This window comes from Lepidochelys kempii, chromosome 2, assembly GCF_965140265.1.
Source record: "Lepidochelys kempii isolate rLepKem1 chromosome 2, rLepKem1.hap2, whole genome shotgun sequence".
Taxonomy (NCBI): Eukaryota; Metazoa; Chordata; order Testudines; family Cheloniidae; genus Lepidochelys; species Lepidochelys kempii.
The window spans coordinates 141,442,329-141,461,369 of NC_133257.1; the positions used below are offsets into that span (position 1 = coordinate 141,442,329).

The 19,041-nt window shown below is 41.1% G+C and overlaps 1 protein-coding gene across 6 annotated transcripts in view; it reads left to right on the plus strand.

Moving 5' to 3' along the window:
- Positions 1-19,041, plus strand: part of CTNND2 (catenin delta 2) — a 1,187,410-nt gene that overhangs the window by 1,063,358 nt on the left and 105,011 nt on the right. For all 6 annotated transcript variants that reach the window (XM_073332333.1, XM_073332332.1, XM_073332334.1 and 3 more), the window contains 2 exons: positions 305-478; positions 18,202-18,352. In XM_073332333.1, the coding sequence (XP_073188434.1) occupies positions 305-478; positions 18,202-18,352 (325 nt within the window). The remainder of the gene's footprint in view (positions 1-304; positions 479-18,201; positions 18,353-19,041) is intronic.

Genomic DNA, 19,041 nt, shown 5'->3' on the forward strand with positions numbered 1-19,041 from the left:
ATGTATGTCCCAATAGATATGCACTCCCCTGAAAAAATTAAATTATGCATTGAAAGCTAATTGCTCTCATTATGCTAGTTAGTTAGAACACTCTTAGATTTTCACTAATGGTGAGGTCAAATACAATCAAAAAGCTATTTTATAAAGAGTACTGGGAGGGGAATTTGCCTCCATCAAGGATCTCAAACAGTATGTTAAAGGTGATGGTGGTGGTTTTTGGCCATGGGCCTATATAAAAAATGTTGAGTATTGTTGTCTTTGATATTGGCATCCTTTGTGACATTTGGTTTCTGCTTTCCAACAGTGGGATGGAGTAGGACCTCTTCCAGACTGTGCAGAACCACCAAAAGGAATCCAGATGCTGTGGCACCCTTCAATAGTCAAACCCTACCTCACACTTCTCTCTGAGTGCTCAAATCCAGACACACTGGAAGGAGCAGCAGGTGCACTGCAGAACTTGGCTGCAGGAAGCTGGAAGGTATGGACTACTAAACTTTTTAAACTCTAAGAAGCCCACATGGATAACAACAAAGGTATTATAGATATAAGTGCAACTCTGAGGCGGGGAGAAAAGCCACACATTTCAGAAAACTATCTGGAAAAAGGAGTCAAATTTAAACTGCAGAATTTCATGTTTGTTATATTTCTTGTCAATAATCCTATTTCCTAAGAAATCCCAGCACATAGCATTTATAATTGATTCATTAGACATTAATCTAGTTAAATATGAAAAATTACTACTGAAAACCCAATATCCAAAAGAATAAAAGCAGCGACACCACAAATCTATACAGTTAATGTCATGGAAAATGAATAAAAAATCTCACCGGTGACAACTGATTGAGACCACTTTGCAATGTCAGAGCAGAAACTGGTTGACTGCACTCTGGTTATGAGAAACTGAGAGAACGTAGCAAGATATAATGAAGTGACACAAAGACAAGAACCCTAGCATCCATTTTTTTCCCTTAAAAATCAATAAAGACACAAAACATTAAAATAACATTATGGTTAAGAGTAAAAACAAGGCAAGGAAATTCTGAATTCAGACTATCTTACCAATGCGAACATATTATTTGTGCCTCCACTTTTGGGTATGTCTAACCAAAACATCAAATTTTTTGGTCTCTAAATATTTGGAATAATCTGATTAATAATTTTACCACCAGATCTGGAACATATATTTAAATTTTAAATAAATGGATAAACATTTGTGATGGCATCCTGGCCTGATTTTTTTACCAATTTCTGTGGCATGCATTTTCTTGGCGATAACTTGATCTGATGGGATGAGAGTCTGGACCACCTCACATTGCTCCATTAGTACAACCCTGCCCTTATATTAATTAAGACCTCTCAGGTTGCACACAGAAGTTGGGGAGCACAATATTCAAACTTGGGTGCTTTGAGGATACCCAGTTCAGTATTTAGGTGCTCAAATGCCTATTTTAGGTGTGTAAGTGCCAATCTAATTTATGCACCCACTTTGAGAATTGAGTCCTGGCACCAAAAACAGCTTTTTGCTGAACAGAACTGTGCTGGGAGTTGAATTAGAACACCCCATAGCTCTGCAGAGGTATATGGCTTTTAATTGCTCTGTTCCACCAGCCTTATAACATGCCATTGACCATCACACTCAGCTATCTAGTGAAATGTGTAACAAAATGTCTGCCCTTTGACCTGATCCTGAATGGTCATCCACTGCACCCATAGAGTGACAATAATGAGGTGAACTGCCAATGGATACAGGAAATAAAATCCACTCCTCCAACCTAAAGCTGGTGACGGGGCTGCTACATAGCCACAGACCTACCATACTAGTTGGAAGAGCTGTGGCACTGGACCTGATGACCAGTCCTCATTATGGCCTTCCACATCAGCCTATATGGGGCTGACACAGAGGTAACATACATTTGGTTTTATTCATCTAGTACTTAGGGAGTGGGTGTGTGCAATAAAAAGAGAGGTCCTGGTGAGTTCCATTGAAAATGGTATCTTGGAAGAACTGTTTTGAACTTCACCATTATACCAGCTGAGATCTCAGGGAGAACTTGCTTGCTCTCTTACTGCTCCACTTTTCTACAGATTCACTTATTCCATTATGAATGACACATAGAAGGCAAAATGAGTATATTTAATTTGGCATCTCATACTAGTCATACCTGTGAGGGGAATAACACTCCTTGGGGATTACATCAGCACTGAAGTTTCTGCCTCTTGACCTTTCTTTTCTGCTGCTGAAGTTCTCTGAAGATAAAACTACTGACATAACAGGAACCAAACTCTTAAAAGAAGAGGTTCTTCCTATGGAAGGTTCCCATTTTTTGTGCAATTTCCTATGAGAAATTGTAATTAGGCACAAGGAGGGATGGAGTGGGAAATGATCTTATCATGAGATTTGTTGGTCAGAGTTAGTCTAAAGTAAATTGAAAGAAACAAAAAAGAGGAAAGTCAGCTGCGCTAAAACCAAATGCTGCTGTCACTGTTATTGCCATTTGTATTATAATGGTGCCCAAAGGTCCTCAGAGAGCATCAGGGTCTCAATTGTACAAACACATATGAAAGTTTATAGTCTAATTCATACACATGCATTATTTTTCAAGAACTGATTCACTCTTTTCCTTTCTCCATTTGTGCAATTGTCTAATCCTGTACTGTGACAGAGAAGGTAAGGCCTTTAAAACAGGCCAGATGTTCCAAAATCCCATGAAGGGAGAGTGGAGAGATAAGAGAAAACCTAGAATAATTTTTAAAAGATAAAACTGTCGGGGGGGATTTAGATACTTATCTTCCATTGATATTAATGGCTGATATGTGCCCAAATCCCCTAGTCTCCTTTGAAAATCTCAAATACAAAGTATGAGACTCGCTCTATAGCTCTGGTGATTATAGCCAAGCTGAAATCTATTTTGAAATACATAGGGCAATAGTCTTCCATTCTAGGGCATATATTTTCCCTTTCATATGTGCATATATGTCTGCTAAGGTTGGCCTCCATGTTTTGTGGTCAAAGACAAAGCTGAAAAATGTAGGATTGGGTCCACCATGACTCCAATCTCTTTGAATAATGAAACTGTCAAAGCAGTCATGCAGCTTTTGCTATTTGGGTTCTATACTCACCAATTCCTTCAGCTCTCGCACAGAGGTTCTCCACTGGATTGGCATCTCAGTGTCTTCTGTGGGTCCTTTACAAAGAATGTGGAAATAACATCATCTTGGCATGACAACCAAGTTCAGGATTTATTCGAGTTTCCTTTGGGCACTCATTATTGTTTGGTCTTTACCAAGATTGTAAGGGCACAGGTATTCATTTTCCTATGCAAGAAGCAAGAAGGTGTGTATATGAGGTGTTTTCACATTTCAAATTGAATTCTTAGAACTCAGATTTTTCCTGCTTAATAATAATCTCTTGTTTCTACATCACTCTGGTATATGCATTAGCCTAAAGTGCATTCCACAGCCCTGCCCCTAATATTTTTTTATACCCTGAAGGCTGAGTCCTGTAAAAGGAAACCCCCAGTCCCAGTTCTTTTTATAATTGTATCATGTTTTTATACAGGATTTTTCTGTGAGTCTGATGGCAGCATCTTTTTCTTCCTGGTAAAAATAATAAAATGTCAGGTTCCTTATGGTCTTGGCCAGCATCAGCTGGCTTTATATATAGGATTTTTTTCTCAGGAAGCTGGGAATGAGCAACAGGGAATGGATCACTTGATGATTACCTGTTCATTCCCTCTGGGGCACCTGGGATTGTCCACTGTCGGAAGACAGGATTCTGGGCTAGATGGACCTTTGGTCTGACCCAGTGTGGCTGTTCTTATGTTCTTATGATCTAATCAAAGTGTAATAAAAAATAATGTTTAAAACTCCCACATTTACCAAAGTCTAATCTAAGTCCATTGGAAGCCAGATTCTGGCCCTCAGGTACATAGGTGACTTGACTGTGAATTTGTATACATGTTTCTGACAGCTGAATTTGGGCCATTGTGTATCTGTCTATTCTATGTAAGATATTTTGGCACCTAAGAATCAACTTGATACCTAAGAATCATATTGCAGATGTTAACTTGATCAGGACATGCAAGTGAATCACAACAGAAACAGGTGTTGGGAAACAACTAAATACCTAGGCTCTAAACTGCATAAACCACTTCAAAATGCAAAAGGCAAAATTACCGACAAGACTTTTTAATGATTCAACTGTGAAGTGGGAAACTGAGTCATGAGTTCACCTAGTTTAGGCTTAATCAATCTTTGTCTTTACTTATAATTTTTCAGACAGAATCATGATCACTTATAATTTCTGAGTCTGTATTTATGACAGAGGATAAACAGATAGACAGAACAGGTCGGAGCCCAAATTACTGAGTTCCAGGGTACTGGGAAGCTCTCCTCAGTCTCTAGTCTGATATTCCCCAACCTGGGCCCTTGTTCACTTGTTTGTTTATACCTTTCCATATTACATATTCATTAGCTTTCTGCCAATCAGTGTTATGATGCATATCCAGTTATACTTTTACTCAAACGTTCATAAATTGTTTTACATTTTCTATTCTGTTACTGTAAATCATTAAACATTTCATCAACATTACACTAGCAAAACATAATCCTTATTTTTTACCAATTTTCTTCACATTTTAATACTATAGTTTGGAATGCGTGAATCATCCTAAATTATTAGTTAACATGACCTTTATTTTTTAATTTGAATAGGACTGTTTTGGGGAACAACATGACCATAATGTCAGCGTGTTCTTACCTTTTCTAAACCAGGGTGTTCAGGGGATTTTCTGCTTATGTTTGTAAATCATTAAAAGGTCTTGTCAGTAATTTTACCTGTTGCAACACAGGGATGGATTTTAAGCAGCAGGCTGCAGTTTTATGAAACTTAACATTGAAGATAAGTGCTACCTGCCCCATCTCCCCATACCAGGCATTTAAGTGGATCCAGTGCAGGGTTTACATGGCTCTTATCATATAGCCCATCACTCAGAGTAAACTCTCCACTGCCTATCCCTAGGATTCTGCTTGCTCTGCTGAATCCTCTCATCCTCCCCACTGTGAAGGGGACAGAAGGTATAATAACTCCTCACTTAACATTGTAGTTGTGTTCCTGAAAAATGCTACTTTAAGTGAAACAATGTTAAGTGAATCCAATCTCCCCCTAAGAATTAATGTAAATGCGGGGGTTAGGTTCCAGGGAAATTTTTTTAGCCAGACAAAAGACATTTTATATATATATATATAAAAAATACACACACATATACATATATATATATATACACACACACACACACAGAGTATAAGTTTTAAACAAACAGTTTAATACTGTACACAGCAATGATGATTGTGAAGCTTGGTTGAGGTGGTGGAGTCAGAGGGTGGAATATTTCCCAGGGGATGCCTTACTGCTAAATGATGAACTAGCACTCGGCTGAGCCCTCAAATGTTAACACGTTGTTAATGTAGCCTCACACTCTACAAGGCAGCACGAATGGAGGGAGGAGACACAATAGACACATGGCAGTGGCTGCAAACATTCCCTGTGGAAAATGAACGTGATGATGAACCCATGCTATCCCACTGGAGTGCACCACTCCCTCCATTTTCCAAAGTGCCTGGCCAGAGGTGGGAGGGTGCATGTGTGTGTGTGAGACAGAGACACACACCGTGTGTGTGTGAGAGAGAGGCAGAGACACTCACAGTGTGTGTGTGTGAGACAGAGAGAGAGAGAGAGAGAGATGCGCATTGCCCTTTTAAGTATGCTGACCGCACTCTAAGTAAAAATAACAGGAGTACTTGTGGCACCTTAGAGACTAACACATTTATTTGAGCATAAGCTTTCATGGGCTACAGCCCACTTCATCGGATGCATACAATGGAACATACAGTAAGAAGATATATATATACATACAGAGAACATGAAAAGGCGGAGTGAGAGGTTAATTAATTAAGATGAGCTATTATCAGCAGGAAAAAAAAACTTTTGTAGTGATAATCAAGATGGCCCATTTAGACAGTTGACAGGAGGTGTGAGGATACTTAACATGGGGAAATAGATTCAATATGTGTAATGACCCAGCCACTCCCAGTCTCTATTCAAACCCAAGTTAATGGTATCTAGTTTGCATATTATGCAATAATTATGGATGATGGACAAACCAGGATGATGTTAAGTGAGGAGTTACTGTACCAAAGAGGGACCTTGGTCTGCAAAGACTTCAGGTTTCCCTTTTCCCCGTAGGCCTGAGGTCCACAGTGAAATCCCAGGTCTCTTATTTCTGGCACTTTGGCCTTTTATCTGCACTGGACACTGACTGCAAGTTATGATGAAGTAAACATTCACACAATTCCTAATATTTAATTTCTGTAGCCTATACCTGTTTAACCTAACTGTGTCTCTGTGACACTGTGCAGAAGGTAAAAAAACCTACCAGGCCTTAGCCAATTTGGCCCCAATGGGAAAAATTCCTTCTTGACGCCAAAAACAGGTGATTGATCAGACCTATAGCATCCTAAAAACACAGTTCCTATACTATATAACTATGAGGAGAGAGGGTGGGCTCAACTAAAATGGGGCAAGAGGTACAAGAAACCGCAGGAAAGGGTTTAAATTAATTATTGTGAGGAGCAAGGAGCCAGTCAGCTCCTCTCTCTCTGGCTGGCCAACAGGCAGCAGAGTACCCCACCTACACTCCACATTTCATTCTAAAGCTGTCTAGCACCTTGTGGATCCAATCCAAGTCTCCCATCCATTAAACTGGTGGGTGGCATTTCTGAAGTCTCCAAATAAAGGACCACCTCAGCTGTAATCTTCTCTGTGTTACAGAGTTAAAGATGAAGTGTGGTATCTTTGGCTAGGGATTTCCTTGCTTTTGTTAGGCCCTTAAAGAAACCACTTTTTTTCTTAATTTATATTTCTTTGTTTTGTTTTTGAACAGTGATACACCTTATATAGGACATTTCCTTTGATAACATAATTATCTGTAGCAAAATAGCTGCCATAGCTACTTCAATCCTCTTTCATTTCCCTTTGTGTCCCAACAATTCTCTCTTGACTGCCTGTATAGCTTGAAGCATCTTAAAGCTAAAATGCTTTCTGTTCATGCTTCAAAAATGTCCCTTAAAATCAGTTGCATTTTAGAAATTAAATGTATGTGCCTCATGCAGATAATCTGCACATGGAATTATGCCCCTTTCCTGTGTACTGCTTCCTGTGGCTGCCTTTAGAATCTTTCTCTTGGGTCTCCATTGTTTTTATATCCTCTTTCATTTCACCCAGTGTCACTCTGCTTTTGTCTTAGTTCTTTACAAGCCTCTTAGGGTAGGAAGCTATCATTCCTCCGCCAGTTCTTCTCAAGCCCTCTCTTTCCATTTCCCCTGCTTGATCACTCAGCATAGATGGGTAGCATAGTGTTCTCTTGATTACACAAGTCAGTGTTTATAAGTAGGTACCTGCCTCTGATAACTAGCAGGTACTGTACAAATAGAATTAGTTTTCCAGGTCACAGTCTGATCTCTTGAGATAGCCAGCATGAGATATCTGGCTTTATTCCTTAGGCAAATATCTGCCTTTCTTCTTCTAATCCCATTCTGAAGAAATCTCTTTATAGGAGTGAGAGACCTATTAAGCAAATCATTTGACAAAGAAATTGAAGACATAAAAGAGATAAGTTCAGTCAAGAGGTCAGAGCAGTTATCTCTAAGGATAGCAGGCCAAAATGTTTCCAGAACCCTCCTGTCCAAACACACAATCAAAATTATTCATTATTATTGAATACTTCTTGTCTAAAGCATCATTCATCTAGATTATCAATCTTCTACCATTATTAGGCCAGGAGACATTGAAGGTTCCCTGCCAAACTTTTCTGATTACTCTAATTGTATAGAAAGACAAGGTAGGTGAAGTCATATAATTTATTGGACCAACATCTATTGGTGAAAGAGACAAGCTTTCAAGTGTGTCTGATTGTTTACACACACACACACACACACACACACACACACCCTTTGAAGTTACATCAGACTTTTTATTCCAACAGGAAAGTTATTAGTTCAAGTAGAAAGTCTGTCTGTCTGCCTAAGTCTCCAAAACATTCATGTGATAAAGCCACATACTATACAAATGAGAAGACATTTTATAATATATCAACTATTTAAATCAGTGCCAACCCAAACTGATAAAACCCCCACACTTTTAAAGAATCAAAAGCTCTATAAACAGTCAAGTCAAGATCTGTCAGGAATTCTTAACGGGATGGAAATTTGTCCCAGGCAGATATATACACTAATAAATATAGAAAATTATGAGCTTTGTGGGAGAGTAGTCAATATTATTCAAGGAAGGAGGATGTCTTCCACTGTCACAACTAGTACATAGCACTGCCATCCCATAAAGGCATCATGGGCATCATCCTGAGGAGTGGGAGAACAGTAGTCTGAGATGAACCCATTTACAGACTGACTCTTTATTACACACAGTATGTTTGCTTCTCATAAGATTTGAAGGCTTATCCTCAAAACCTTGTAGGTCTTAAAAGATCCAGTATTTGGTGGGGATTAAGGTATCTCTCAAGGAAAGAAATTAGGTTGTGAATCCAAACAATGTGTTTGTGCTGTAGGAGTGACAGTAGCAAAGAAAAATGGGCACCAGGCTTCCAAATTCAGTTCCTTCAGCACAGACAGTATAGTTTTCTCAAATATTTAAGAAAATTTCTTTTTTACTTCACCTTGTCAGATTACTACCTTCTATTTAAACCTAATGGAGGTCATGGGATAAGGGGAAAGCAACCAGTAAAGAATTTTCTCTAGAGCAGTTGGTCTCATACTGTAGTCCACAGACCCACTACTGGCATGTGGAACCTTTTCTAGTTGCCCACAAAATGAAATAGTGTGAGAACTAAGGACTGGGGAGATAGGGTTAAATGCTAAGGAGTGGAGTGTCCATGAGAGGCTCACTGTCTCTCTTATGAAGTGTTCAGTAGATTGAAAAGTTTGGTGAACCTGATTTAGGTCAATCAAAGTGATTGCACGGGTGCACCAATGGAGATACATGGGTTAAAAAACAGACCTGAGATTTTAAGAACAGGCTATTCTCTTTATTTGTAGTGAATAAAACCCTTTCTTTTTCTACTTTTGGATTGTTCGCATTACCTTTTAAATGATGTTCCCTATGGAGCAGTGTGGATTACTAGTCCCACAGCCTACAGTTTCACTCCCTGCCCCAATGTGGCTTTGATTACCTCTGTGGTAGCTTACATCTCAGATCTTCCCCTTACTCTTCAGAGAGTTCACAGATCCTTTGGGGGATGAAATATACATTATACTTAGGATACAAACTCCAATTGAAATTGATGAGTATATGAATTTAGTTGTGTCTGTGTGTGTGGGTGTGTGTGTGTACCAGAGAACCCTGATATAGGTTGGGGGGTAGGGAGGTATCCATTAAAAACATCAGCTTTGTTTAGTCTTTGGCATTCCAAAATTTTCCATTTTGTGCTGAATGCATAATTTCATTGTGGGGGGAAAAATCTTCCTTACTTTGTGCTTACCAGAAGAATATAGAAAAACACCAAAAATGTTAAAAGGAGGACAGTAATTTAATCTTTCTAAATTTTTTAAAAAGAAATAATTTTCATCTTAGGGTATCACTTTTACACTGAGTTTCCGCCTAATTTGATCTTAATTCCATGAGGCGTAAAGCACTGGAAATAGCAATGACTGTGCCAAACTAAGGAATTATTTTCCAAATTTCTGTATTTTTCATCTTAGTTATGTGACTAAAATAAAAATGGAAACTATGAATAAAAGTGGAAGTAGAGATGTACTGTACATCTTTGGAGTGATGTATAGTAGTCATGCCCCACAAATTCCATTATCTGTAAGAGTATTGCTGCACAAATTGTGACTCCCATGCATGTCTTTGAAAATTTAGCTGCCATCTGATGCAACAGAAATGGATTTTTTTATTCTAGCTCTCCCCAAAGCTTATACTGTTCCCACAGGAGTCCTTTCTCTTTACAAGCTGAGCAATTATTTGATCATTGATATTACAACTGATTTATAAAGTAATTGGATGATTAAGTATTTTGGCAGAGCTTCTCATTTACAAAGAGACAATAAACCATTTGTCTCCTTCCATATTTTTCTGTTCATATCTTCTATACTTCTTTACACTCATACTAGCTATTGACCAGCAATGTGGAAATGCAGGCATGTTTCGTAATGGCTTTAGGCAAACTAAAAGAATTGTCAGTACATGCAAGAGTGATTCAATTTCTCAAGTCTGGGAGAGAATAAAAAAGCAGTTTGGAGCATCTCAATTTCACTATTCCTGAAATATACACACCACATCATCATTGCTTGCAGACACTATATCCTAATTGGCAGTTTAAGTAAAGAGAGACATATATTTTTCACTGCTTTCAAAATGCAGCTTCATGTTTAGGTCTCCAGAGATTGCTCATACAATTAATAGACAACCCCAGGTTTCCACCCTAAGGCATATGATTTATAAACATGGATGTAATGATAGTGGCTACATCACAAAAATAAGTCTGTCAACTTCCCTAAAGCAGGACGAGTTATCCTGCAGTGCTGCAGAGGTAGTTAACTCAGGAAAAATGAACATAGAGCAAAACTGTTGCTTTAAAAAAAGTGTTTTACCTGGATTATTTATGCTATGCTAATTAATGGGTGCCTTAGCTGCAGAAAAGACATACATGCCAAACAGCCCTGTTGAGGAGGGAAATGTTATTTTTCATACTCTGTTGCTCCAGCAAGCTCCTAGTTCAATGTCTTTGCTTTCAGTGGAGTTAAAAAGTGTGTCTCCAATTTGTTTCTCAAATGTCCCTATTTCTTCTAAATGATAAGCAAGAAGCTAGTGCAACTTTAGGTCTCCTAAAAGAAATGCTGACAATTTCCAAAGACACTTGGAAATGCCGAGAACCACTTTTGTTTACAATCACTATAGTATGGTACGTTTTGCAGAGGTGTTCACAATACAATGGGTAATTGATACCATGATTGTACATCCCCACTGTCATTACTTAACATACACTTTTTTGTAAAAAAATGAGGTAATCCTTATTCAAAGTAAGAGACCCGAGCACAGTGTCCTTACTGAGGCAAGCAGTGTCCCTGGATGTGCAATGTGCTGGCGTGAACTCTTACCCACAGGCTGCTCCAGTTATAGGCAGCCGAGGCAGATTTCTGGGAGTTTAGATTTACTCCAGTTCCATCTATGGGTGGCTGCAGAGGGGGAAGAGGCTGGCGGTGCTGCCGGGGTCAGGGGTTAGCCACCAGCCAGGGTTCTGAGGAGCAGGAGGAAGCCCCCTGCTGGGGAAGCACCCCCACGACTCCCCACCCTGGCACAGTAAGATCGCAGCTGTGGTTCAGGCGCAGAGCGGCTCGGGACTGCTCCTGGCAGCACCGTGAGCACTGCTGGGGTTTGGGCCACAAACGCAGCAACCCACCAACTCCAAGTAAACACCCACCCCAGACCTGCTGCTGTATGCCCGGCTCCTGCTGCAACCACCAATTCCAACTCTGCCACATCCAGGCTTTGGAGACACTGCCACCACGTGCTGGGGGGCTGGCTGGGGCCAGGGTTTCAGGGCTGAGTTGTGGAGACCCCCTCTCTACCTAGTGGGATGGTGCCTGTTGGTCCCTTTGCTGGGGCATCAGCACTCCCAGTCTGGGTGGTTTTGTGTAAGTCAGAGTCTTCGCTTCCCAATAACTGGGGCCCAGTGGGCTGAGAGCTGCCACCTGCTGGTGCCTGGGTCCCACTGTGGTTGAACTGAGTGGCTGTGACTCCCGGAGAAAGAGCCGCTGTAGTCCAGGGGTGCTGAGCTGGGTCTCACTCCCCTTGTGAGTCCCAACCTGCCCGGAAAGGGCCATTGGGAAAGGGGACCCCTGCTGGGGGATCACCTGCCCAGGGAGCTGGTCTTGGCCACTTGCACAGCCTAGGACAGAGGCTGGAGGAACTTTCCTCCTGGCCTGGCCCAACTCATCCTTTCTAGGTGTCCGTTCTCATCCTGTGGGGTCTCTCATCGGGACGCAATGGCCTCTGCAGCCCCAGGCTGGGGTCTGACCCATCAGCTTTTGACCTGGCTGCACAAGGGTTAGGGGTGGGGTGGTGGCGGCGGAAGCAGCAGGGGAGGCGCTGGGGGTCTGCTGTGAGCACCGAAGGGGTCTGGAGGGGGGTGGCACACTGCAGTTTTGCCTAGGGTGGCAGACTGTTTTGAGCAGCCTCTGTTTTCACCTCAACCAAACAGTCTCACCACAGTCTCAAAATAGTCTCCCTGCTAACTTGCACTCTCACTCTGACAGTCACCTCTTAATAGTAGCAGACACATTGGATACATCCCCTGGGAGATGCATAGGAAACACAGAGCTGGGAGTTTTGTAAGCGGCAAGGAGCTATCATTTTTTCTTCTTACAGCTGCAACTGACAGTGCACTAATTTGACAGGTAAATACCTGGCTATTAAAGAAGTAAATTTAGAAGTGTCAATTTGGGGTATTCACAATATCTCATATTTAATACTCTTTTAAAACAAAATGTTGCTCTGATTTTAGGAAAGAGGTTATTTTTCTAGGACATATTTTTAATTGAAAGTTACTGATCCTTGAGATTGAGTTTTGATTTCTCAGTTCATATGGATGTTCATTAAGTATTATCCCCCAACGTGGTTCTAGAGACCAGAACAGAGGAAGGAACGAATAAAATAAGATATAGCTCGAATCCTACCAGCCCTTGTTTATTTTCTCTTATCTGAGAGCCAACATTGCTTCATTGCAGAAAAGCCACACTGGCCTGGTAAATTTGCATTTCAGATACATTACATTGCAGTGTTCAGTGATGACCAGAACCCCTTATTCCATCTGCCTGACTAAAAAAGATATTTTAACCATTATTGCTTTGGCTGCAACTAAGTCTGAAGCCTTTGCCCAGCTTAACTGAATGTTGTTATTCATTAGACAAGGTGGGTGACGTAATAGGTTTTATTGGGCCAATTTCTGTTGGGGAGAGAGACAAGCTTTCAAGCTACACTGAACTTTTCTTCAGGTGTTGGAAAAGTATTGAGAGTGTTACGGGTAAACACAGGATCGAACAAATAGTTTAGCAAAAGTGATTAGCACATATTCTAAAGGGATCATTCAAGTTGAAGTTGCCCATTAACACCCCTGTAGTCATAGGACAAAAAGCGGGGAGGCGGGGGTTAGTGGATTACAGATTGTTGTAATAAGCCATAAATCCAGGGTCTTTATTAAAACCATGATTTTTAGTGTCTAACAAAGTTATGAATTTAAGCTCCCAGCCTCATCTTTTAATGGTGTTGTGCAGCTTTCTTATAAGGATGAGGACTGATAGGTCAGATATAGAGTGATAGCTTTATGAAAAGTGTTCACCCAGAGGTGATAGGGTGTTTTGGTTTTTTTATCATTTTCATGTGTGAGTTCATTTGAGAGCATAGTGATTGTCTGGTTTCACCCACATAGGGGCTAATGGGGCATTTAGTGCACTGGATGAGGAACACCACACGTTGTGATAGGTATATGTAGGACCCATGGGTCTTTACAGGTGTGTTGTGGAGGGTGTTGATCATTGTAGCAGTGGAGATATGTCTGCAGGCTTTGCATCTGTTATTCTGGCATAGTCTGGTGCTGCTTTGAGTTGGTGTGCCCTGGTCTGTGGGGAGCTTACTTCTGATGATGAGCTTGGAGAGGTTGGGGGATTGTTTGAAGGCTCGAAGAGGTGGGGTTCATGAAAGATTTCTTTCAGGACAGGGTCCGCATAGAAAATGGTTTGTAGTAGTTTGATGATTCCTCATATGGGTCCCAGTGCGGGATGGGAGATGACAACTGTGGGTGTGCAGGCAGAAGAGGTTTTATTTCTGTATTGAAGCAATTCTCTTGGGGTATTTGGGTGGCCAGTTCCATGATGCAATCTACTTCTCTGGTGAAGTGTCCTTGTTTGACAAAGGCAGTTTTGTGAGTGTTAAGGTGTATATCCTTGCAGCATGTTCTGTGGTATCTGAGTGTGTGGCTATAGATAACAGATTTCTTGTGGTGGTTATTGAAGTTATGAAGGTAGGTGTGGTGATCCATGGGTTTCTTATATATAGTTGTCTGAAGGGTTCCACTGTTGAAGCTGGTTGTGGTGTCCAGGAAGTTGATGCTAGTGTGGGAGTGTTCCAGAGAGAGTTTAATGGACAGGTTGGGGATGTGGAAGTTGTGGTGGAAAACTTTGTGGGAGTTTAAGTCGTATGTTCAGAGGATGACAGTATCATTGATGTATCTCAGATATATCACTGGTTTTGTGGTGCAATTTTCCAGAATTTTTTCTTCAAGGTGGTTGGCATATTGGGGAACCATCCTAATACCCATGTCTGTTCCCATGGCTTGGATAAAGTATTTGTTGTTGAACGTAAATTTGTTATGAGTGAGAATGAAATGATGAGTTTGGTGATGTGTTTGGGGTGGAGATTTGAGGGTTGTCCATTGTCTTATAGATATTTAAGGCAGTTAGGGATGCTGTCATTGTGAGGGATGTTGGTGTATAGGGTGGTGACATTCCTGGTGGCAAAAATGGTGTTCTGAGGGAGGTTGTTAATGTTGATGCATTTGTGGAGGAAGTCAGTTGTGTCCTGGAGGAAGCAGGCCCTCTGTGTGGTAAGTGGTTTGAGAATAGTTTCTATGAATCCTGATAGTCCTTCAGTAAGAATGCCATGGCCAGATATGATGGTTCCCTTGTATGTGTATCTTGGGAAGCATGTGGCAAGTCCCTGGGCTGGGTTCATGGGGGATGAGGTTATAGAGTTATTAGGAAGGCAAGTCATAGACTAACATTCTGTATATGGTGTTTTCTTTCCCTTTCCCCTGTTTCCCCCCATATGACAGACTCTAGAATAAATGTGGGTTCAGAAAATTGTAACAGTGAAATCCTTGAATGTTTATATACTTACCTATCTATTAATACTTTAATTATGTCTGTGTCACATAAGATGACGGCATGTAAAATGTGCCTGGCACTGTAATATCTAGGTGCCATATGCAGACTTTAAACCAATCATGAATCCATCCACGAAGGACACTCCTATCAAGCCCTCTTCTGTTTAAACCACTTTTATTTAATGGAATTTGTCTTCCCTTTATTTAGCTGTGGTTTCATGACAAACATTTTTGAGCAATTCCACCACAATTGTTATTGGTGTGTGCAAAAAGGTATGGCTTGTAGCGTGACCTGAAAATGGCAACACTGGGGTGCATTCTAATCTCCACTGGTATAAAGAGTTCCATAGCTGAGGGCTTTCCATCAAGAAGCCCTGCCCCCACCTCCCAGGAGTTCCCCCCGGGCTCTTGCAGCAACAACATCCATATAGAGCCTAGATGTTTCAGTGGGAAGAGGAGATAGAGATAATCATTTAGATAGACCCTAGCCCATTAATTGCTTTAAATATTAGGACCAGGACCTTGAAGTGAATGTGAAACTGAATGGAGAGTCAATGGAGAGCACAGAATACAGATGCAATGTGCTTTGCAATTTTTCTTGCCTGGAAAGTGGGCAGCTGTGTGTTGTGCCTGATGAAGCTGTCGCATAGTTTATAAAGGCAGCCATAGGTCAAGTGTGCTGCAGTAGTCTAGCTTATAGGCAAGGAAATTGTGGATAAGAGTAGCTAGTTCCTCATCTCAAAGGGAAAAATCACAATCTCCTGGTTAGCCAAACATGGAGGATTTGGGGCTACTCAAAGCATATTAAACAAATACATCAGCTTTTGCCTTTGGTTACATCTCTGCAACTCCAATGAAGTCAATGCACTGTGAAATCAAGCACATATGTTTACCCCACAATATGCACTAGAGGCAACTGGTGTGATTCAGGAGAAAGACAGAGATACAACTTTTTTTTATTCTGTCAAAGGGACAGAAGTATTCAGCAACCCCATGGGCAGCGGGTATCATATACTGGGGGAGGCTGAGCCTCCCCAAACAGCCAGGTGTGGCCCCGCCCACATTCTGCCCACAGTCACACTCCTGATTCCCACTCTGTGGGCAGCTCTTCCCCTGTGCCATGATCCCAGCTCGGGCTGTCACTGGATCTGCACTGCTTGACCTCCCAGCGCTCTGGGGCCGGGGGTCATGGGGCTGTGCTGCCAGGCCTCTCGGCACTCCGGGGCTGGGAAGGCTGGAGCAGCGCTGCCCAGCCTCCTGGTGCTCCGGGCCAGGGGAAGGAGGCCTGAGGCCACGTTTCCCTGCCTCCTGGTGCTCCAGGGCTGGGGCCACGCTGCCTGGCCTCCCAGCACTTTGGGGCTGGAGGAGGGAGGCTGGGGCTCTAGCCTGGGGCAGAAGCCAGCGGCACAGTAGGGGGGCTCTAGGTGGGAGGGAGGTGTGGAAGGGGTGAGGCTGAAGGCTAGCCTCCCAGAGCCAGCGGTTCACCCGCCACCCGTGAGCAACCCTCTATACTGTACATTAGCTACAGTATATATACTGCCATCTGTAGAACAGGTTTGTTATTCCAAAACCCAAGCAAAAGCATTGGATTGCATTTTTGCCTAATTTGTATTCCTTAATATTTCTATTACTGCTTTATCTTCAACTACTACTTGTTACACTATACCCTAACTTTCCATTGATTTGATTGATTAATGGAGCAGTGACACTATAATGGATAACCAGAAGGAGCAGCATGGAAAGGACTAAGGAAATTTGGAAGCTATTTATAAAACAGAAAAAAAAAATCTCTGTGAGCTTTTTCATCTTGAATTCCTTCTCACAGTGCACTCCAGTTCTTAACTTTTTCACCATACACTGCTGCCTGTGTGACTTGCACCCTGAAGTCACACATTGATATTTGCATAAAGTGCATTATTTTCATGGATAACTAAATTGATATGGAGTAGAACAGTGTCCTCAAAGAACAAACCCCAGAATTACCTCTCACTGTTAAACTAAAAAAGCTAAAACCTGAGAGGTTCTAAGCATCTGCAGCCTCCACTGGATTCAGATGATTTCAGTAGTAGTTGTGACTGCTCAGCAGGTGTTCTCAACACTTGGATTAAGAACTTTAACAATCATGTAACCAAATATATGTAAGGGAAAGCGTCTGATCTCACTTATTTCATCAGTATATATCTTAAATGCAGTTTTTATCACTCTAGAATTAGGCACACAGTCAGAGAGCCATTAGGACTTAAAGCACTGCATGTTGGCAGACAGCAGATTCACACCCCTCAAATATCCTACACAACCAGTTCACATAGAAAAATGTGACTTGTTCCGTCAAAGCCAAATAGCTTTTTCCTGAGATTGTCTCTCACTGATATCATTCTGCTTCATGCACTCTGTCATCACATTCTGTTTTGTTGCTAGGGGCCTGGGCATGTCAAGCTTTTTATAAAACTGTTCACCTTCCGAGACTATGTCTGGTGCTCATAAAATCGAATTAATTGGCTCATTGATACTATAAGTCGGATAAAATAATGTAACTTTCAGCATCTTGTGAACTAGATGGGCTCAGACCAAAATCTTAGATCCTTCATGGTTGAGTCATATTTCTAATAACAAGCCTGATCCTGTGGTCCCTACATGTACATAACTCAACACATTGAAATCAGTGGGAATTTTGCACACACAGGCACTGCAGGATTGGGCCGATGTGTTTTAACAGTAAAAGCAGTAGTATAACTCCCTCCTCACTTCCTCTCCTGAGCAAATTGCCTGTCTTGAACGAAATAATGAAGTTCCTTCTTGGGTTTGGGTCTAACATTCGTCAAGTTGACAGCCAGGAAGCATGCTAACTTCCTAAACAAATTTTGTATCATTAAATGGCATTAGGAACAAACAATCCTTGTTCAAGTTTGGCCAGGGGATACTGATGCCAAGCAAATGGCCTGCAACTCAGACAGTAAAGCGGTAACCAAGTGTACAAGGATTAAAAGTTTAAATCATTAAATTTAAAGTTTAAATCATTAAATTTTTCTGTCACCAGTAAAAAATAAATATGGGTTTCCAGGTCAAGTGGTTGTCTAGCATCATAGATATAATAATTTCTTCTTGTCTTTAGATTCTACAGCCATTACTCCTAGCTCTCTTCCTTTACTCCTCAAGATAGCAATCTTCATAACCACACACCCCTCCTTTTCTTGACAGCATTCCCCAATCTCTTTTTCAATCTCCCTCATCCAATATCTCTTTACAGTGGTCAGTGTATATCCGTGCTGCCGTCCGCAAAGAAAAAGGCCTGCCGATCCTGGTGGAGCTACTTCGAATAGACAATGATCGGGTGGTATGTGCAGTTGCTACAGCTTTACGAAACATGGCCTTAGATGTCAGAAATAAGGAGCTAATAGGTATGTTCTTTCTAAACAATCTACATATTTTCTTTATGTTTTTTACATTTTATAGCTGGATGAAGAAGGTGAAAACAATGCTCTCCTTGTGTTTTGAACAGAATTTCTTGACCTCTTTCTTTTAACGTATCATATTCAAATTTGTGTGTGATAGCTCAGTGCTATATTGTACGAATCGTTTTTTAATTCATCTGACAACACATTTCCAAAATATTGTTTAGTGATTCAATTGCACTGTAATTTTTTTTAGGCTGAAAGCAATGTCATTTGTATCACAAACACTTAGGAACTGCCACAGTGAGTGAATAAAATCAAAGTAACATTAATTTTCCATCATCCCTATGCTAAGTACCATTCGTAGCTGTTATCACTGTAGCACTTCCATCTTCCAGATGGAGGATCCAGGCAAGGGCTACTACTTCAGATCCCATGATTATTTAGTACACCTTATACAGGGGATTACAATACAGAAGCCTCAACACAAGGAATTCATGGAGAGTTCCAGGAATTCATTGGACAGAGGGGTACTTTCAAACGTGCCTTAATTCATGAGTTCATGTGCAGCTAAGGAGGGTAACTCACTCACCTAAAATATGGTCTTAAATCTCCAATTGGGTGACAGTCAAATTTTTGTTTTTAACTTAAATTCACCCGAACATTGTACATTTAGACCTTACAAGACATGACAT